The sequence below is a fragment of the Scardinius erythrophthalmus genome (genome assembly GCF_964197995.2).
Source record: "Scardinius erythrophthalmus genome assembly, chromosome: 19".
NCBI lineage: Eukaryota > Metazoa > Chordata > Actinopteri > Cypriniformes > Leuciscidae > Scardinius > Scardinius erythrophthalmus.
The window spans coordinates 24,793,872-24,817,426 of NC_138239.1; the positions used below are offsets into that span (position 1 = coordinate 24,793,872).

The 23,555-nt window shown below is 37.7% G+C and overlaps 1 protein-coding gene across 1 annotated transcript; it reads left to right on the forward strand.

The window, feature by feature from the left end:
- Nucleotides 1–12,909: 12,909 nt before the first annotated feature.
- LOC308679951 (kelch-like protein 10) lies at nt 12,910–18,692 on the forward strand (the record flags this gene model as incomplete). Its single annotated transcript, XM_081347827.1, has 8 exons — nt 12,910–13,052; nt 13,393–13,885; nt 14,360–14,779; nt 15,181–15,378; nt 15,592–15,741; nt 15,906–16,022; nt 16,311–16,402; nt 18,560–18,692. 8 exons carry the CDS (start codon nt 12,910–12,912, stop codon nt 18,690–18,692), a joined length of 1,746 nt encoding a protein of 581 aa, XP_081203953.1.
- Between the last annotated feature and the right edge of the window lie 4,863 nt (nt 18,693–23,555).

The following is a 23,555-nucleotide window of genomic DNA, read 5'->3' on the forward strand; positions in this document are numbered from 1 at the left end:
CCATTAAAAGCTGTGTGATGTTCATTGTCAAGACTGGCAGATGAGTGCAGGATGGGGATTTAGAGTCTGAAAACATGAGAATCCCAGTTTTCAACAGGCTGCACGAATATATTTAGAGCCATGCTGACAAACAGTACCTGAAGATAAACTGTTCGCCTTCAATCGCCCACCCTCATATATGGAGCAAATGGTATGTTGGTTAGCAACCATATGCCCTGTCAAACAAAACAAGCTTTCTTAAAAATCCCTCAAGTGAGTCTCCTTCTAAGCAGGGTTCAACCTCAAACCACCTTCCTGCTAATTCCCAAAAGCTGCTTTGCGTCACTGGCTTACCTATTATGAGCGTGAGGTTTTCCAAGAAGACCTTCAGAGCTCAAATATTTCCTAGTCCATTGATTTTTGAGGTGCTGACTTTCACATCACGACTATGGGTCTACAGAAGATTACAAATATTCCCTTCTACTGAGATTTATTCACTGTTTAATGTGAAGAAAAAAGAAAAAGAAAAAAACACTTGTGTCTAAGTAGATAGATAGATAGATAGATAGATAGATAGATAGATAGATAGATAGATAGATAGATAGATAGATAGATAGATAGATAGATAGATAGATAGATAGATAGATAGATAGATAGATAGATAGATAGATAGATAGATAGATAGATAGATAGATAGATAGATAGATAGATAGATGTGTTACATGAGGTACATGAGGTATTATTCATGTTGGGTATATCAAATGGGCAACCATTAATCTATTACTTCTTGGGCAAATCGATTTGGCTAAGGGCACAGTTACAAAGAACTGTTTGCTTGTTTAGTTTATATTGTGCAAACTTCTTATACTTTTATAATGGCTAATATTGTTTATTTAAATATTATTTTTCAATAAATATTATTTTATATAAATAACATGATGTGTTTGGTATTGGTATTTAATAATTGTGATTTCGGCTTCAGTGAAAGTTACATTATTACACCATTAGATGACTCACATTTATGAGTGAGTCAGTAGCTAAGACTTTTATGTTCACAGAAACTGAAACGAGGTTGTAAACAATCAACTTACAAAGGCACTGTCATGGGAAATCCCATTTTACTGTTAAAAGGATAAAGACAAACATATCGCTTTCCTCAGCGGACATTCAAACTTTGATTTTATAATTCAGAATCAAAAGGTGATTTTATGATTATAAGATTGACCTGAAGAATATCAGCTAGATGCAGGTAATGCACTTGGTTAGCTGATCTCTCTCTCTCCATAATACTCTACTCACAATACAATAAGCTTCAATGAACCGACTCAACATTCCTTCATCACTAGTTCTAAAGTGACGTTTTAGAATTAGTAACGGAGCCTTGGGCTCAACTGTTGAACTGTACAATTGAGATTTGAATCCGTAGTGGAAGGAAGTAGTTCCGCACAAAAGTGTGTTTTTAAAGACACTACATTGTTGTTTCTTATTTATTTTTTATTTGCATTCCTGGAAAAAAAGGTGGATAAAAAATCCTACTCTTTCATGATCAACACAGACACATCAAGCTATATGGTCCCAGTGGAGCATCCGATGATGGGTTTAAGACCCTCTCTCTCTCTCTCTATTTCAGGGCTACATTGCAGCATTTCTCTTGTGTGCATCAGAAGAGAATAATGCAATGACATTTACTGAGCCTCTATCAGTGACTCTGCTTCCACTGGGAGAAAACATGCAATCTGACGCAAAGTGAATATTTACCCTGCTGTTACGACTCTCTGGCTTGAAAGAGTGGGCTGGTCTGGCATTTACACTGTCGACATAATGCACTCTTGTAAAAAAAAAAATATATAGGCTACAATTTGCTAAAAACAAGCTACCAGTGTCTCTTGACCAGTGCAGCAATACAGTTTCCATTTATATAATGCTTGGAATTTCTTTTAAAGCTTGAGGGTTTCTGCAAACCATGTGGCACTGTCAACACATCAGTGTGGCGTCGCGTGTGTCATTGAAGATGGCATTTAGAATGCAGGTGGTGGCTTTACCCAGAGGTCAGATGGTGGACACATGCAGGCATATCCATCTGTGTAATGTGTTTGGACAGACAGAGTGAGACACCGCTGTCCTTTGCGGCAAAATGAGCTGATCGTGCATTAACACATCCCACCCAGAAACCACATGACTTTGACTGGGCTGAACAAAACGGTGGGTGTTAACTAATCATTCTAGACAGTTCAGACATTCCAGAATGTGTTTATGATGAGATTCTGGCACAGGAGAGAAACTGGAGTTTCAAGAGTTTGGAGTCTCTTATGCCCATCAAGGCTGCAATTATTGGAACAAAAATACAGTAAATTCTACAACATTGTGAAATATTATCACAATTTAAAATAAATGCTTTTAAAATAAATTTTAAAACATATGTTTTTCCTGTGATGCAAAGCTGAATTTTCTGCATCATTACTCCAGTCTTCAGTGTCACATGATCCTTCAGAAATCATTCTGATATGATGATTTGCTGCCCAAGAAACATGTCTCATGTTATTATCAAAGTTGAAAACACTTGTGTTGCTTAAGGTTTCTTTGATGAATAGAACATTCAACAAAACAGCATTTATTTGAAATAATTATTTTCATAACATTGCAAATGTCTTTACTGTCACTTTAATGCGTACTTGCATTAACTTTCAAACAAAAAATCTTACTGACCCCACCATTTTTAACTTCTTGCATCTTTAATTAGATCAAATTCAACATCCACCATCTAAAAACTTGAAATTGAATGTGTTGCAGTGCATTCTGGGATTAGTTTCTATGCAAATCATACATTTGATGCTGTCTATGAGTTCTAATATGTAGCTATGATATGCAGCTCACTAGGGTTTGAAACAGACCTTATGAGTCACATAAATGTCACCTTGTATTTTCAGTCTTTTCAGGCCACTGCATGCGGTTATTTCAGTGTTGTTTGAAAGGGGATTATTAACCTGTCGTGAGACTTGTCATTTTGCCATGTGCACACTTGAGGTAACGTAAGCTAGACAGCCAGCATTAACATGTGGGTCAGACGGGGCTTCGGTCTTCCTGCTGAGAGTGGGACACACGAGATGAAGCCTTCAGGTAAATTACCTGCAATAGAGAACATCTCAAGAACAGTACAAATAAGAATAAGGCATGTTTAAATCTTGAAAAAAGTACTGTGGTTTGAAATGTAAAGTGTATTCAGAAGCTGAAACCTATTACAGAAGCAGACTACCAGAGGTACTGAGAAATTGTGGGTAAATGGAAAGTTATTTCTGCACCTAAAAATAGACGATTAGCTACGGACAAGATAACCAGATCAGGCATCAAGTTAAGATGATGGTGCATATTCATCAAAGCATGCATTATTCTTCAGCTATATCCAGCCAAAAAACATCAAAAGCTATTTCAAAGTTCTCAATAAAGAGCCTTAATGGTCATTTCATACAATTGCTACTGATTTTTTAATGGGGCCATTTGAAAGCAGAAGAAGAAGGGACTATGCACCACAATTTCTTAGAGTTTGCAGGGAGGCAATGAACAGTGTTCACTTTGATGTGCTCTAAGTGAAACTGGTAGGGAGGCAAGTAATTGGCCCTGATCCCATATACTTTTCTAACTGCAGATGCAATCCCTGAGCTCCTTTATTCCTTCTGCAATTAAAAATCTTGGCACCAGCAGAGGGGTACAGTGGGCAATGACAATTTAGACACTTTGACTTTAAATCATATTTTTTTTTAAAAAACAGCTATAGACCATAATAGGTATTTCTGTACGTGAGAAGTGAAGATAAATCAAACTGAGCTGCATGCCATGTTATTTCATATTTCTCTTCATGGGTCTACTCATCGTTTTTTTCCAAAGAAGTTTATTCAAGTGTTCTATTAGTATACTTCTTTTAAACTAAAAATAAGAAAGTATACTTTCAGTCTACATTTTATATACTTCCCAAAAATATACTTTATATACTTCTCAGAAATATACTTAAAATTACACTTAACTGTACTTGACTTATACTAAGAGAAAAGTCCAAGTATATTTGGCCTGTACTCGTACACAATCTTTTGATCGAGATATACTTAAAAGTATAATTAAGTATTCATTGTACAGTAGTTGTGTTATCTCTTTTGATAGTTTTTTACATAGTTTTTCATATACAGTCTTATGAAACTTACATTGTTTGAAAATATTGACTAGAATATTGATATAAAACAGATATGTTTCTAATTATGCGTATCTGAATTTTTGTGTAGGCTAGTCCACTGGTAGTGCACATAGGAATGTACTCAAATTCTACTTTTCCCCACTATTGACTGAATTTTCCAGCTATCCATGTTTTCACTGTTATACGGTAGGGGGCGCTATATGACATCCTCTAGTACAGAATCTCCGGATCAAAACACAGGAGAGGAAGAAGCTGAAACAAGTAATAGAAGATTGCTCACTCAAATGTAAAATAAAGTGATCACCAAACATTAAACAGCGTGTAAATCAAAACTGCTTAATGTTACCAAATGAAATGAAGCGTAACCCATGAGGAGAAAACGACTGTGAAGCTTTGGGGGTGTTGGACTTGATCTACTCCATCTGTGTTTTGATCATCGTTCTGAATCTGATCAAGACAAAAATGTGATTTTTTTGTCATTTTTTGTTTAAATGTTGCCTTTCTTTATGAAACTTACCAACATTCAAGTGTTTATAAAAAATTATGCATGAAGCTGATAAAATGTTTTTAAAATTAAAGTACAGTTAAAGGTACAGGTAAAGGTTTTCAAGTATAAAAAATAATATCTACATTTGAACATAGTAGCCTAGTATACTGCAAGTGCAAAAATAATATATAAATAGTAAACTATAAGTATAATGCTGTTCACTTAAAGAAAACTTACAAGTATACTTGCAGTATAAACTACTAAACTAGTAGTTTACTGAGAGTAGACATCAGTGTGTACTTTCATAAACTAAAAAATGTACTACTTGTATTAAAAAAAGTAAACTACTAGTTCACTTGTAGTACAAATGCATTACAAATGAGAAACATAGTTGTGTACTGACAGTTTACTACTCTTACACTTGTAGTACACTTAAACATATACTTTTATATACTAAAAGTGGGCTAATTTAGTTCCAAGCAGTACTGAAATAGTACACTTACAAGTTTACTACAAGTACACATTGATATTAGTATACTTACTACATAAAGTATTCTTAAAAATATACTTGAACATTACTTAAGTATACTTCATAAAATTAACTTGAAGTATACTTCTTTTTCGTAATGGTTGTCACTCTCATTCTTCTAAAGAAAATTCTAATTAAACTTACCCTAATCATCTTACCATTTGCTGAAATGAATACGTAACTATTGATAAGCAGCCATATTGGCCATATGGGTAACAGGTTCCAGATTTCCTGTGAGTTTTAAGATTTCAGGCCTTTGCAAGTTGTTTCTCTTAAGGAAGGAAGGAAGGAAGGAAGGAAGGAAGGAAGGAAGGAAGGAAGGAAGGAAGGAAGGAAGGAAGGAAGGAAGGAAGGAAGGAAGGAAGGAAGGAAGGAAGGAAGGAAGGAAGGAAGGAAGGAAGGAAGGAAGGAAGGAAGGAAGGAAGGAAGGAAGGAAGGAAGGATGGAAATTCACAGTGTTTCATGGGATTGTAATTCTTTCCCCATTAAAGCTGTTATTTACAGTCTTGTACCTTTGTCTTTTTGTCTGATTTTCAAATACTTTTTTGTTTTGAATCAAAGTTTGCAATATTGTGATTTGCATCATAGCATGTTCATTTTATTGATGGCTTATAACTAATAAACAAAGACTTATCCCTAATGGAAAAATGAAAGGGAAAATAATACTTCTGGAATCAAGGGCAGGCAAGAAACTTAGGGACTGTTCGTTATTTATTTAAGGGGCCACCGGAGGGGTTTTGAGATCTGTTGTCAAAAAAGACATGACCCTCCCTTCGCCAGCAATACATTTTTCTATGACCCTCCAAAATGATTGTGAAAAAAGGCATGACCCTCCCAGATAATTTATTGATTAGCCTACTTCTGTACTGGTTTGCGCTTGGCAAAGATTTGTTTGTTTGTTTTTTAAACCATAAACTCTTGCTTTCTCATCTTACTACGGCTGTAACGATAGACCAAACCTACGATTCGGTTCGTATCACGATTTTTGATTTTAGATTAGAAAAAAAAAACATGTTTTTTTGAAAACACTTGGGTTGCTTAAGGTTTCTTTGATGAATAGAACATTCAACAAAACAGCATTTATTTGAAATAATTATTTTCATAACATTGCAAATGTCTTTACTGTCACTTTAATGCATACTTGCATTAACTTTCAAACAAAAAATCTTACTGACCCCACCATTTTTAACTTCTTGCATCTTTAATTAGATCAAATTCAACATCCACCATCTAAAAACTTGAAATTGAATGTGTTGCAGTGCATTCTGGGATTAGTTTCTATGCAAATCATACATTTGATGCTGTCTATGAGTTCTAATATGTAGCTATGATATGCAGCTCACTAGGGTTTGAAACAGACCTTATGAGTCACATAAATGTCACCTTGTATTTTCAGTCTTTTGTTTTCGGTGCTGATGCGGTGTGACGCGTTCAACATGTGGGTGGCGCTGCCAATAAAGCATCTAAAAGCTGTCACAAAGAACCGGCAAAAGTAATGATTATTAATATGTCAAATATAGCTAGGTTTAGGCTATTAATAAACAAGTGTTTTCTGTGTCTACTGCAAAGATGAAGTTGACGATGCGTCGCGATCTTCTCAGAACGCGCCAGAGAGAAATGCACATTTCATAAGGAGAAAGCAGTCTGTTTTCTTTCGTTATGAATTGTTCTGTTTGAAAGTAGACATTTCAAGCTTTCAATATATTTCTCAGGTCTGTGAGGCAAGTAGCATAGCCTACCTAACGCTGAGTTTCGGTTCATTTATGAGACGAGTCCAGTTCACTCGCCCGCGCCTCCGTGTCATGATTATCTATTTTCTACTATATTTATTTAGACTATAGCATACTTCTTATTTATTAAATCCAGATGAAACATTGATTAAAATTAAGATAAAATTAATAAAAAACGAAATTCACTTTAAAGAAAGGCTTTGTGCTTTCTGTTTGAGGTCTCTGTGAAATTTTTAAGTCGCTTCAGAGCAGTCATGTCCGTAATGGAGAACTGTCTGTCACACGCCCGTAACATTTTCTTTTTTTTTTTTTTTCACATAAATGCGAACGCGAAAAATAAAATAAAAATAATATAATATTTTATGTTCTGTGGAGGCCGATCTTTATTCATCCGGTGGGTATATATCTTTTGGTTTGCACAGTGTAATTTATAGAATTACTAAAAAATATTTTGCCACCTAAAAGTTAAAGATTTTTTTGTGTCACGTCACATGTATTTCCCTCATATTAAATATAAAACGCATGTGTAGACTGATATTTTTCTAATGTCTTGACTCAGACGTAGGATTTTTATTTTAAGTTTTGACAGCAAATGTCACGTCCATTCACTGGAATCGCCCAATTTTAACGAATTTATCCTCAACTAGTTGTGGTGTAGGTCTATGTATTTTATGTTAACTTAAATAATACTAATAGTAATTTAAAGATGTGGTAGCCCTACATCTTACACATCGTGGAAACAAAATAAGAATGGAAACTAAAATATGGTAGTATCGCCCTACAGCGCACATTCTATCAGCTGCAGTTCTGGTGCCTCAGTCCCAATACTGTAAAACTGTTTTACTGTAAAAACATGTTAATGCAGCGGTAGAGTTACACTCACAGGACACTGTGCACTTAACAAAAGTTCATTATTTGCTCGTGCTTTAAAGCTTTGCCGGGTAAACATTTCTTTGGCATTCTGTTCTGACATGATGCACTTTTTCTAAGCGCGAACTGAAGTGAGCGCCCACTGTCAAACAGCGCCAAACTGGATTTTTGTTGGGTCAGACCCATCTGATATCGAAGGGGGGCTGATAACGCGAGATCAACATGGAGCTAAATGGAAAAAAATAGCACCAAACAAGCCACTTTGAAATGTTGCTGTTTTCATGAATATAAAAGTTGGGTGACCCTCCCCCTAGACTAAAAAAAGTTGGATGACCCTCCCCTCAACAAAGAATAAAAAGACATGACCCTCCCCTGTTTTCCTCCGGTGGTCCCTTCCATAAATACCGAAGGTCCCTTATATTGTTTATTCGTTGTATATTTGTAAGTCACATTGATTTGAACTAAGTTTACCAAAATCGGATTAGGACGAATGTCAAAACATTAGTTATAGTCATTCTGCATTGATAATGAGTCTGTGGTAAATAAGGTTGCGTACTCGCCAATCAATTTTGCACACAAGCCTACAGCAAACCATCCAATTACTGTTGAAATGAAAGCTGCCTAATGGTGAGTCCAGTGAAATGTTTGAAAACATCAATGCCGACGAGACTGGCCACTTACAGCAAAAAACAAAACACTTCTAAAGTTTGCCAGTGGCTAACTTTTAATATAAAATACTTACCAACCACAAAATCTCTCAAGAGATTCATGACTTTCCGCTTTGAGATTTCACAACAAAAAGGTCAAATCTTCACAAAGTCATTTAGCAAAAGAGCTCAGTACTCCAGAACAATCGAGGAAAAAAGTAGAACATTTCAAATGTCCATTTGTCATTGGCTGAAAAAAAAACACCTGGTGTGTGAGCAATCTTTTTTTTAACGTCTAGAATATTAATGGACTAATGATTGGTGAATTTCCCACCATGGGGCTGATTTCATGCCATACGTCCTCCAGCAATGCCAACCTGCACACTAAAACTCTCCTTTATATCAAAACCATAAACGCTGTGTCCTCCTGACTGTTTGACTGCCTTCAATATTTTATAAAGAGGAATCTTTGGAGTAAATGGAGATGGTTGATAACATTGATGTTTTTCCCTGAGCAGTGCTCACAGTGATATGAAACCTGACATTGGCTGCTGCATGGCTCAAACGCTTTGGACCGTTTTCCCTATAGTTTAATAAAATATGTGCATGGCTACTTCCTCTGTTGAAAGCCTGATTCATGCCATTACTGTCTGCTTGACTGCCACAGAAGTGCAATCACATGACTGGGTTCTCAACAGGAAAATACTGTTACCTGACTCCAAAAGGTCACCTTTATCAAGATGAAATCATTCAAGCTCAGAAAGAGGGAATTAAAAAGAGCATATCACATATTATTCTCCTCATAAAACATAATAGCTTGAAAATACAGAAGCTGGATACATAGGATTGAAGGTAGCATTACATTAATATATAGATCAGCAAACCTGACAACCTTACTACATATTTCAGTATGCATTTTTGTGTCGTTTCTAGGATGTTCTGGATGGTTGCAAGGGTGTTGCTAGGTGGTGACCCATATCAAGAGAAATCTAGGCTGTTTCTCAATTCCAAGAACGCAGAGAACGGACTTGTGTTCTCGTGGAGACCGGTCTTGCCAAGCTTCCTTGGAAGAACGAACTCGGAACCGGCCGCAATGACTTCTGGGACACCAGGCGAGTACTAAGTTTGCATTCGATGCATCCTCTATATCAAGAACACATCCGGGTTCTTTCATGCGTCCTCTGTACTTGCGTTCTTGAGAATTGGGTCTGAACTTTGACGGTTATGATGACGTAAAATGAGAACACAAGGACACAAGATCGCTGAAGAACGCATATTGAGAAACACCCCTAGTCTTTTGCTCTTGTCCGTCCTTCAATGAAAGTTATTTGTTGTTGTTGTTGTTGTTGTTGTTGTAAGTAACTTATGGCATCAAAATAATATGTTAGCTGATATGAAAACACTATTAGTTGACATGCAGATGCAAAGTTACTTAGTAGATTGTCTAAAGTGGACAGTCAAAATAATGGGTTAGCAAAATGTAATAAGAAGAATTATTTATTTATTTAGTATTTGTTTGTTTGTTTTAATTTACAGAAATACTGTAAAATTACAATACTAATATTTATGGGTGTCTCAATTTATTTTGCTTGTATACATTAAACTATATCACTGTTATTCTGGTTGAAAACCACTTGGAGACCCCAGAGCTTCTTTATTTGTTGACAACTGATTTATTAAAAGGGTTTTCATTATAAATTAAGGAAGATGGTTGTTGCTCACAGCACACCAGTTTGTTTGGTGCAGCATTAAATCGGCAGCAAATTAGTTTCCCTATGATACTTCAGTTTGGAAACCTGTATAAACCCTGTCAAATCAATCAACAATCATTATGGGCACTAATAATTAGTAACCTAAATTCAGGAGAAAATAATGATGATGTTTAAGTTGTCATTCAGTCAATAACAGTGAAGTGTAGTTTATACAGTCACCTGAAAACAAACATTGTTACTTTCCTCCTCCAGTCTGGAGGCAGCATTACTGAAGAAACATCATGAAATACTGCTTGTCTATGTAACAGGAAGATGGTAGAGCACAATTAATTGTACCATCACTTTAATCATGTCATTTAATTAAGCAATTTGTCAATACACTTGGTGTAGCATTGCCCCGATGTTTGCAAACTTGATCAATTCATCTCAGTAACAACCTTGGGATAATATAATGTTAATGAGGGATAAATGCCGACAGTCCTGTGTGATATCTTCAATGCTTATGCTTCTGAGTGATTGTTGATCTCTCGATTAACCACTTAGTTATTTGTCAACTGTCTATATTTTTGTTCATGGCCCTATTGTAGCTGAAAACCAGTGTTTATGATTTCAATCAGGTCTTCAACATACTGTATAATCTGATGTTTGTTGAGAAAATCCCACAACACTGATAAAAGACATGTGGTGACATCTCATTTTTCATTTAATTTCCTTTTCATTAAATCAAAGAAACACACACACACACACACACACACACACACACACGTTGTGTTTTATGGGGACTTTCCATAGAAATAATTATTTGTTTTACTGTACAAATTATATCCACTAATCTGAAACCTACCACTGCAGAAAATGTTCTGCATTTTTATGAGTAAAAAACAAACAAAAACAACAACAACACACATTTAGTATGATTTACAGTACAAGCATTTTTCCTCGTGGGGACCAAAAAAATGTCCCCATAAGATCAATAAGCTGAGTTTGATCAAGGTTGGTGCTAAACTCTGCAGGAAAATAGACCTTGAGGACCAGAGTTGCATGCCCTACACATTGATTGCAAATGTTCTGATTCTTTATTATTGTTCGGTAATGTCACGGATCTGCCAGGCTGTCACATCAGCCATTCACACAGCAGACCTTCACCAGAGAACTAACCACTAACCTGCACCTCATCTGCACCATCATCAAGCCTGCTACAAAAGCACACACCTCGTCTCACATCATTGTCCAGTCTTGTTTTTATGAAGTGGACTGCTTATCTGTTCTCCAGCGTTGGTACTCAGTGTTCTCCTCTCCTGTGTTCTCCTGTCATCATTCTGCATACTCACCAAATACGAAGAGGTGTGTGCATCCATCCAGCCATCTGTCCAGCTATCCATGATCTCCTGCACCTGTAAAACCAGGAAGGTCTTCATTACTAAGCTTTACTCATTCTTCAAAGTCTATTTGAACTGCATACTCATCCGTATTCTCCATTCTGCTCAGTGCTGTTAATAAAGCTCACTGTATTCTGTAACAGGTAACACTTTACAATAAGGCTTTATTAGTTAATTCACTAGTTACCGTAAACTGACAATGGACAATACTTCTAAAGTAGTTATTAATCATGGTTTATGTTGATTTCAACATTTAATAACAAATTATTAAATTCAAAAGGATTTAATGGACTTGAGCTAACATGAACTAACAATGATCAGTTGTATTTTTTTAAACTAATGTTAACAAAGAATAACTATGGTAACAAATGTAGCTTTTGCTCATTGTTAATGTTGGTTAATGCATTAACTGACTTTACCTTATTGTAAAGTGTTACCTATTGTTCTTTATAATTCTTTATAACACTTGAATCAGTTTAGAACATTTGTTTACTTTATGTAGTTTTTGTGTGTATTGCTTTATTGGATTTAAATATAGAGTTTTTGTTTTAAGAAAAATATATAAAACCTGTTATTGTTTGAAAACGCTTATTTCAATATCGTGATAATATCATATATATTAGGTCAAATTCCTAAAAAACAAAACAATAATAATAATAATTGGGTCACGGCTTAATGTCCATGGGAAAATGTGGGTCCCATGGCCAAACCAGTGGAGAACTGCTGGTACAGTATAAGGGACAATTTCAGATACAGCTGTAGTGTCTTAGTGACTGTTCAAAGTCTTGTTTGTTGAATATTTGTTAAATTCAGCTTGCCCATTTATTTGTAATTTTTCTTCTAATGGCAGTAATTCTAAATGTATAGATTTAACCAATAAAAGCAAGACATTGCACTCATGATGTGGCCTAATGCTGCATGACCTTGAAATGGAATGGGAATATGACATCTGTGAAGAACAATCCTCTTCATACAGGCCTCTGGTAAACTTGTTTGGGGTCACAGTCACACTATGCAAAAAAAATCTGTCCTTCTGTCAAAAACTCACTAGTGTGTATGTTGTGCAATCAAAATGGATGATTGCATATTCAAATGACTAATTATCTCATGCTTTATTTTATTTGTCATGGAGTTAATTTTTTTAATCAATTTTAATATATTTGTTACTGTGAAGATGTTTAATTCAAAAGGAATCGATAAAACAAAACTCTATAATAATTATGTGGCCAAGACACAAACTGAAAAAATATATTCAAGCTCTACAACTATGATGTCACAAAGACATTCTATAGAACTCTCCTGAGCAAAAGTCCCCACAAAGACAAAATCCTGAGGTGACTTTAATCAGAGTTTGAGGTGAGAAGACTGAATACATTTACAGTCCTGAGAGAACATGGAGAACATAAGAGCAACAGCCTTTGACGTGTTTGATGAAGCACGTTTACTGGGCGAACACGCTGACATGATCATCAAGACAAATGACAGAGAATTTCAAGTGCACAAGATCATCATGTGTGGCTGCAGCACCTACTTTAGGTGAGAAGAAGCATTTGAACTGCAAATTACCTAGAAATAATAATCATACATATAATTTCCACTGCTAACATCATACTGTTGAAACTGCCTAAGCTGTCAATATATATAAATGCATGAAAATGAATGAGTGTATTGCCAGAACAAACTACTACGGTATCTAGGAAAAATCTTTCTTGAAATTGAATTCTTCATTTGAATGGAATTGAAGTGACAATGAATGGTGAAACCAATCTGATTCTCTACATGAGAAAATTTGGCTAAAATTAAAATGTAAATAACGAAAAGCTATTTTATTTATGTTCATTATTAATGCCTATTTCTCTGTCAAATTTGTTCACAGGGCTCTTTTCTCCAACAAATGGAGCAGCCCAGCACAAAATTCCTGTGAAATTCAAGGAATATCCCAAGACATCATGCCTCTTATTATCCAGTATGCGTACACAAGATCTGTGCTCATTACTCAAGAGAATGTGTTGGAGCTCTTGGTGGTGGCTGAAATGATCTTAGTCTCAGGTCTTGTAGATGCCTGCTGTCAATTCCTGGAGTCACAGTTATGCCCAGAGAACTGCATTGGCATCTGCAAGTTTACAGAGGACTTTTACTCCTGCTCAAAGCTCCACTGTAAAGCAAAGCACTACATCCTGCAGCACTTTGAGGAGGTTCTGCACGTATCTGAGGAGTTCCTGGAGCTCTCCCTGGAACAGCTTGAGGAGATCATTGATGAGGATGAGCTGAATGTCAAACAGGAGGAGGTGGTTTTTGAAGCCGTCCTCCACTGGATTAATCATGCACTAGAAAACAGAAGGCAACACATTGCCGTGCTTCTGCCAAAGGTAAAACAGAGATTTTTGTCTCGTTTTTCTACAAATATCTTAAAACTCTTAAATCAAGATACATTTTCTGCTATAATTGAAATTTTTGTCATTTACATTTCTTTTTTTTTGTTTAAATGTGTCTATAATTTACTAATTTTATTTCAGTTTGAAATGAAATAAAAATGAAAATGAGAGACTTGCCTTGACAACTATTTAACATTAAGTTTTTAATTATTTTATTTCTGTTAAAGTTAATTTTATTTTTATTTTTATTTTAGTGTTTTAATTTTAGTTCAACTACAATAATCATGGCATGGTGTAAGAAAATTTAACTTAATTCAAAGGGCAAACAAGTTTATTTTTCTTCCCCTTCTGACATTTTTTTTCTTGTTTCAGGCATTAACATTGGAAATCCTTTTCCATTTTTGAACACCATATCACTGCTTAGTAACAGAAAGTCTCTGAAAGTCTAAACTCTCCCTTGTGCTTCAGGTTCGATTGGGGTTGATAACATCAGCCTACTTCGTCAATAATGTAAAGTGCAATGCACTAGTGATGGAGAATGAAGCCAGCATGCCTGTTATCATCAGTGCAATGAAGACTTTATTTGACCTCAACATGGATGAACCCACCAACTCAGAACTCATGCATCGACTGACACGTCCACGTCTGCCCTCATCGATCCTATTGGCCATCGGAGGATGGAGTGGCGGCAATCCCACCAATGAGATTGAGGCATATGATGCGAAGGCAGACTGCTGGGTCAGTGTGACTCAAGTGGATGAGCGTCCCAGAGCCTATCATGGTACAGCAGTCCTGGATGAGTTTGTCTACTGTATTGGTGGTTTTGATGGTGCGGATTGTTTCAATAGCGTGAGGAAATTCAATCTTATCACTCAGACTTGGCATGAGGTGAGTAATGCTGTAGGTCAACATGTAACTTTAATTTAGCTTCCTTTACAAAACAGTATTGTGGTACTGTGAGGGTACCAGATTGTACTTTAATATGGACCATAGAGCTGAATGATGTGCTGTACTCCACATTACTTCAAAGAATACCACTGTATTACTAAAAGGTTTAAATTGTTGTAGCTTAATAATATAATATAATATAATATAATATAATATAATATAATATAATATAATATAATATAATATAATACACCAGAGTTACCATCATGACTGTCAAAAAAATACCATTAAGAAAAATTAAAATAATAATGCCATTGTATTTATTTGCAACTGATAGGACAGAATCAATGAGATGGTGTACTGATGTGTGTTCGCACACTGATGTATTTGGTGTGTTGTAGGTGGCCCCCATGTATGAACGCCGATGCTATATTAGTGTTGCTGTTCTGGACGGGCTCATTTATGCCATTGGTGGTTTTGATGGACAACAACGGATTAAAACAGTAGAGCGCTACGATCCAAAGACCAATCAGTGGACAATGATGGCACCCATGAATGAACGGAGGAGTGATGCCAAGGCCACCTCACTGCAGGGCAGGGTAAGAGCACTTACCCATGATTCCACACTCTTCTGCTGGAGACTCTTAATGCCTGTAAAGCATGAAGGAAATGTGAAGTGGAGATATAGCATGGGAATATTTTAAATATGAAAAGTAATATCATAAAATTTACTGTGTTTTAATAACTGCTTTTCTGATCAGTCTGTGATGATTGTGCACAAACATCATGCATGTTATTTTTGTGTTTGTCAGATTTATATCTGTGGTGGTTTTACTGGGAACGAGTGTCTCTCGTCTGCTGAGAGCTTCAACCCTGAAACAAACCAGTGGATTCTCATCGCTCCCATGAGTAGCCGCCGCAGTGGTGTTGGTGTGATCGCTTATGCAGATCTAGTGTATGCTGTGAGTATTAAACACAGTTTTATAGTTTTAATTATGATAACCATGACACAAATACATAAATATGGAACAATCACAGTTTAAAGGTTGCACTTCTGTAAATGCATGCATTGATGTACATATACAAATGCACAGAATACATAAATAAAAAGTGTATTTATTTAAAGGTTGGTGGTTTTGATGGTGCCAGTCGTTTGCGGTGTGCGGAGGCCTACAATCCGCTGACTAACATCTGGAGTGATGTTGCATCAATGTACAGCCCACGCAGCAACTTTGGCATTGAGGTGAGATGTGGACAGTTAATATCTGTATCTGGTCAAACTATGAAATAACATTACAAAAATGGTTTGATGATAATGAATATGGGGGATTTATTTATTTTTTTGTCCCATATTGACAATAAGTGGAAAGTTGCACCCAAAAATTGTAGAAGGCTTCGAAGATCAATGTGTGTCAAAAAATTATACTATGTTTAATTGAAGTGGTGCATCTATAATAAGATTTATTAATGTAAAGTTAAAGACATTAGCTGTACATTATTTATTTTCCTTTTGACTTTCCTCAAAATCCAGGTAGTTAATGGTCAGTTGTTTGCTGCTGGAGGCTTTAATGGATTCAGCACCATCTCTGATGTGGAGTGCTACGATGAGAAGACAGATGAATGGTAACTTCCACAAACACTAAATTTTACAGATCATTTTACACTGCATTAGATAAAATATAAGTCTATGGGCCCTATCTCGCACCCAGCGCAATTGACTTTGTACACCGACGCATGTATCATTCCTATTTTGCACCCGCGCAAAGCGCGCTTTTCCCTCCACAGACGCACGTCGGTTAACTAAGAAATACACTTGCGCTCCCGGGGGCAGTTCAGCGCAAAGAGGAGGCGTGTTCCGGCGCAAACGTTCCCTCATGCTATTTTGCAGGTTTAGAAAACAATTCCGCCACTGAAAAAAACTAGTTTAAAGTCAGGCGTTGCGCATGTTATTCATATGCTATTTTAAGGGCGCATGCTTGGCCATAATCAATGTAGCGTGTGCACAACGCGCATACACTTTGATTCTCTCATCTACACACAGACGCAGCAGTTCTCATTTTTGCAAATCATAGACTACATTATTACGATAGATAGATAGATAGATAGATAGATAGATAGATAGATAGATAGATAGATAGATAGATAGATAGATAGATAGATAGATAGATAGATAGATAGATAGATAGTTTATTATAAAAGCATACATCTAGCTTACACATTTACCCAAATTATCATACGCCTGTTTAAACGAAGTTAATTTGGGTGTGTTTCTCCATCCCCAACGTCCCTGACGAGAACGTCGGTCTCCTCGGCTATGAACCGCTCCTGGCGTGCGCCTGGCAAATCCGCCGTTATGATAGGAATCCGCTATAGAACAAGCACGCCTGCTCTTAAAGGGTCATTTCACCCATTTGAACATTGTTTTTTATTTAAAGTGGGTCATATATGTAGTCGAAATGTAAAATAATTTTTGAATTTGGTGCCTTCGTGACCGAGAAAAGACAAAAAATAACTTCAGAACGCATTTGTATGAAAGACAACAACTCCCACAATGCACCACATTGCACAGCTCCGCAAGCCACTCCCACTAATCCAGAAAGCGCATATCTGCCTATAAGAGAAATCACTCTTCCGTCTACAAGGCTAGCTACTACCAGAGCTTGAAATTCATTTCACATTCACACAAAATGTCTAGTTAGTTGGCGAACTCATATAGTGCATTACTCCTCGTTTGTATTTCTTTCGAAAAGGTGAATTATTGCATGGTACCTGGATGTTCAGTCAGAACATATGCGGTGCGAAACTAGTTCTCAACACAAACGTCCGTGTCCTCGTCTGATTCAGAGATTTCGTCCAGGAGAAATTGTCATCGTTGAAATTCTTTGCCGCAGACGGACTCTATCTCTGTGTTCGTAGCGGTTCGTAGCTGCATTGTGAGATCACCGGCGCCACCAGTCCGCCCTAACTCGAGCCAGTCCGGGCTCCTCGTCCGCGGCAGGCAGGTCTTCTGCCTCGGCTGCTCTTCGCTATAATGCGGCTTGTAAAGGTAGCCACAAACACCTGATTCAAGCATCAGACTTCCGAAATCCTCTTCTTCTATATCATATTGAGCACTCTCCTCCGCTATTGTCATAACTTTACATCTGTCTCCACAGCGCCTGTTAGCTTAGCTTCAAACAAGATGGAGGATATTGCTTTCAGTTTCAGAGAGTAAAGTCCCACCCAATGATCTGTAATAGGTCTGTAGCGTGAGCGCGCCCCACCCTGGGAAAGATGAGAAACTAGTGTCTGTAGTCTTAACAGAAATCCCCCCCTCTAACACTTCCTCCTACAATGACGCAAAATGACGATTTTTGCGTCATTGTAGGAGGAAGTGTAAGAGGTAAATAACAGATTTCTCCCGTCTCAGGGGAAAATGAGAGAGTGTTGCACGACCATTCAATAGTATGACTGGGTTTCTAACAATGCAAAGCTTAATGCAAATGGGTGAAGTGTCCCTTTAAAGGTAATGCGAGATGTCGCTCTGATTGGTTTATTTCACGTTACGCCCAAACCACACCTATGAATAATGAAGCTACTTCAGACCAACCCATTTTAGATTTGCGTCGGGCACAAGAGTCATTTATCCCGCCGGTATAATAGCAACAGCGCCCAAGACCCGCCCACAAAGTTACTTGCGCTTTGCGCTTGACACTTGCGTTTCAGATCGTTAAAATAGGGCCCAATATGTCTAATACAGACTATATTTCATTGCATTCCTTGCATCTGTTTTCTATACAGGTTTGATGCAAATAAAATGGCCATTTCCCGCAGTGCTCTGAGCTGTTGTGTAGCATCAGGATTGCCTAACATGGCACAGTATGCTGCCCTACGAGACACCGTACAGACACAAGACGAGTCTGACAGTAAATGATCTCCTTCTTCCAGATCTGACAGTCTGACTACAAATGGAGTGTCATGTCTCCTGAATAAATGCATTCAAAAAAAGAGGCTGTATTCTAAATGTTAAACTTTCTCTCAGGTGTAGTGTTGTTCATTTAAAAAAATAAACCTTGCAAAGGATCTCTGCAGCTCAACAAACCAACATATAATATTGAAAATTATTTTTACTAAGTAAACTATTTATTGCTTTATTAAACTTTGTATGAATTACTGTAATGTACTGGCTTCTTTTATATGATTATACATTGTGTATGATTGATTAAACTCATAGATAGTCTGCTAAAGAAGCATTGATCATGTTATGTTTTTATTACTATAGGCATAATCTACACAAGGAAATATAACTTTTGTGTTACGTTAAACAATCGAGCCTATACAATCATTTTTGCAGTATCATTATTGACTTCTGAAAATAATAATTATTATTATTATAGATACGCACACATGCACACAGTCATATATACATTCTCAGTCTGAACAATCACTATTTATCAATAAAGTATCAACAAACACTTAATATTAGCAAAATATTCAAGGCGTGAATTACAGATCTGCAGAAGCACCAAATCCATCGTAATTAGCATATGGGTTATAATATTTCTACATCCATGTGACCCAATTTTTCATGCCAATTATATTTAATATCTACCTAAATGTAAATGAAACATGAGTAGTAGGGTCCCATACTTGGCTGTAAAAGTCTGTTTAGCACCATTTAGCGTTTGAGATATTACAGTGCATTGGCATTGTTTTGGTTAAGATTGACTTCACTTCCTGTATTTTAAATATGGCGGAGAAACGCATGAAAATGTCCTGTGCTGCGTCTCAATTCGCCTACTTGTACTACTTTTTACTACTAAAATAGTGTCTTTAACGGTTGCTCTCTGTCGCTTAGTTACATGCATCCTGTCACGTAAACTGACATGTCAATCATCTTGTCAAAGATAAAATCCTCCACATTTAATTTAAATTGCAGTAGCATGTTGATCTTCAGTCGTGGGTCTTTCATGCGGAGACTCTCCTCATATTCATGTATAATGATGCCAAATAACAGATCTTTATAAAAGTTCACGTTGTTTTTGCAGGTGAAATATAACACGGATAACATCAACTTAAATGTTGATTATTAGTCACTCAAACCCCTTTATCCAAACCTCTCTACTTAACCGTCGGTTGCGCACATCCGCCATATTTTGTAGTTTTCTGAACACTTTTTACTCGTGTTTGTAGTTCTGAACTGGATCCTCCTCCAAAGCGTTGAATTGTGGGCAATATTAGCTGTAATGAGCATGGATCCATGCTTCCAAAAATCCACCGAAAATAGTAGACCATCCGGGGGCATACTCTTTTCAACATACAATGCTTTGCAGCACTTATTTTAATCCCACATACTGTTTAGGATGGATAGTATGGACATTGAGACGCAGGGCTAGTTTCACAGACAGAGCTTAGATTAAGCCATTATTAGACCTTAGTTCAATTAGGACATTTAAGTAGCTTTTATAAACGTGTCTTAGAAAAAAAAAAACATTACTGGTTGAAACAAAGCAATGGCAGTGATGTAGCTTTTCAAGCCATCAAAAATTCACAGGGGCAGGATTGCTGCATGAGACCAAAATAACTGTATTTTTATTCTTAACATCTGCGTCGAAACAACGCATCAACAAAACTCTCAAACTCTCCCGCTTCTTAAAGGGGACTGTCAAATATGCATGTGTGTGTCTATGTCGATGATGTGTTAATTATGTGTGAATTATGGTTCAGTGATGTGTGGGTTGCTTATATCTGCCCCTACAGTTCCCGCCAGAATTCACCAACACCAGCAACAACAGCTTGCTTGAAGCTCGAACTTATCTTCCTGAACATGTGCAGTGACGTGAGGTTAAACCTCCTTAACAGTTTGAGATTTCTCCCTGAGGTTTGTCCCATTGTTGGTGGCTGGACGACCCCCCCCCCTCCCCTCCCCCCCTCCCCCCCTCCCCTCCCCCCCTCCCCCCCTCCCTAGGAACCAGCACCGGAACCATCAGCTGACCTAGCTCTCCATGAGCTGATTTAAGTCGATCGACAGTGACTCATTCTGGATGGCCTGTGATGTCGCCCAGGAACGTTTTGACGACTCGAAACGGCCCATTGTACGAGGGTGGCAAAGAATTTCGGTGAGCGTCATGACAGATGAAAACAAACTCAGCCTTTGAGAGCCTTTGAGAGTCTTTGGGCATCCAAGCTACCGTCAGTCCATGCTGAGAGAAAGGAATGGGTTTGAAAGTATTAACTGAATTAAATTAATTAATTTACATTTACTCATTTTGCAGACACTTTTATCCAAAGTGACTTACAAATGAGGAATACTGCAAGCGATTCATCGTGAAGAGGCAAACAAATGAAAAATAGAACGTTTTAGACATTGCTTAAAGTAGCAGAAGATAGAATAGGGATGGATTAAAGGAAAGTAAAGGCATATATATATATTTTTTATGATGATGAGGTTAAGTACTCATGGAAGATTTGAGTTTCAGCTGTCTTTTGAATGTTGTCAGGTATTCTGCATTCCAGATGAAAGCAGGGACATCGAACAGTGAACATAAATGTTCTGGAGATTGATTTTGTGCCTCTCTGTGATGGTACCACCAGTCGCCGCTCATTTACAGATCGTTGGCTTCTGGTAGGGATGTAGACTCGTAAGAGCGAGTGGAAGTAGGAAGGTACAGAGCCTGTGGTCTGAAAGCAAGCGTCAATTCATTGAACTTGATGCGAGCAGCGAGTTTTAGCCAGTGCAAAGAGATAACGAAAGAGGTGTGACGTGGGCCCTGCTTTCTGGATCATTTGTAGAGGTTTGATTGCAGACGATGGAAGTCCAGGCAGAAGAGCATTATAGTAATTCAGCCAATTCACGAGTTCACACTTACAAATAAGTCAGATAGAATAAATGCGTATTTGGCGTGCTGTCCGAGGAGAGGGCTCCGGGCTCGGTATTCGGCCCGAACCCAGAGTACTCCCCCCGTATTCCTGGCTGTGAAAGAAAAAGCCAAGAGTGAGGAGTCTGGGTGGTGGAGGGATGCTGAAAACTGTCAAGGAATGTTAGGTGAGTCAAGGGTGAATATATATATATATATGCTTCCTCTCATGCTGGTAGACATGGTAATTGTTTGATGACGAGTTGATTGATTGATTATTTGAACGTGCTCCTCCCGAACTTTGTTTATAAAACATCATTAAATTACCAGGGCCTGGACGAGAAGTTGTGTTGCATGCTCAGTTAGGAAAAGCCTGATCTTCTTGATGTTGTGTAGTGCAAACCTGTATGACTTATGACCTGTCTTTGCAATGTGGTCTTTGAAGGTCAGTTGGACCTCAAAGATTACTCCAAGATTTCTAGCTGACCTTGATGGTGAAATAATGTACTTAGCTGGATGGTGAAATCATGCTGTAGAGACTGATTGGCAGGGAAAACGAGAAGCTCAGTCTTGGCCAGTTTGAGCTGCAAGTGATGTTCTGTCATCCATGCCAAGATGTCTGCCAGACAGCTTGAGATTCTGAGATCTTCTGGTTGAAATGATAGGTAGAGCTGTGTGTCATCAGCATGGCAATGGTGATAAGAGAAACTTAATGTAGTGTAAATGGAGAAGAGGATGGGTCCAAGAACTGAACACTAAGGAAACCCTGTGATCAGCTGATGTGATTTGGATACCTCCTCTCTCCAGGAAACCCTTAAAGACATACCTGTGAGATAAGATTCAACCCAGTAAAGTGGAGTTCCTGTGATGCCCAGTGATAAGAGGGTGGACATAAGGATCTGATGATTCACAGTGTCAAAGGCAGCAGATAGATTGAGAAGAATGAGAACTGATGATTTGAAATCAGCTTTTGCAAACCGCAGGTCTTCAGTGACCGACAGTAATGCAGTCTTGGTTGAATGGCCATTCTTGAAACCAGATTGGTTGATGTCCAGCTGGTAACCGTCTACAAGTGACGTGTTTAATGTGGGGTTTTTGAGCCGTGGGGTTACCTGAGCCTGCTTAAATGCGGTAGGGAACATGCCAGTATGGCAAGATGATTTGATGATCTGTGTGAGTGCTGGTAAAAGTGAAGGAGAGATGGCTTGTAGAAGGTGTGAGGGGATGGGATCTAGTGGGCAGGTGGTAGGATGACTGGAGAGGAGAAGTTTAGATACTTCTGCCTCAGTGAGGGGAGAAAAGGAGGAGAGAAGATTTCTGGAGCTTAGAACTGACTGCTGATGGTTGTTTTGTCAGTGAAGAAATTAGCAAAATCATCAGCAGTTAAAGAGGTGGTGGGTGGTGGCGGAGGGGGACAGTGGAGGGAGTTGAATGAAGATGGTTTGAAAAAGTGTGAGTGCATGTGTTTGAAGCACTGTGTATCATGTTGTGGAAATATGAAGATTTAGCAGCATGAACTTCAACAGAAAAGGATGAGATCAGAGACTGATACATACTCAGGTTAGATGGGTCTTTTGATTTGCGCCATTTTCTCTCTGCTGCCCTGAGGTTGGTCCCGTGTTCACAAAGAACATCAGATAACCAGGGGTTAGAGGGAGTTGCACGTGCTGGCCTAGAGGAGAGAGGACAGATATTGTCTAGGCAAGAAGTTAAAGTTGAACATAAAGTGTCCGTTGCAGTATTCACATCAAGAGATGAGAATTGTGTGGGTGAAGGAAGAGAGGATGACACAACAGAGGAAAGATGGGAAGGAGAAAGTGAGCACAGGTTTCATCTGAAAGTAACTGGTAGAAGGGTTGTTGATGCACACGTAGTAAGTTGTAGATTAAAAGTAATGAAGAAATGACCGGAAATGTGTAGAGGTTTCACCAGAATGTTGT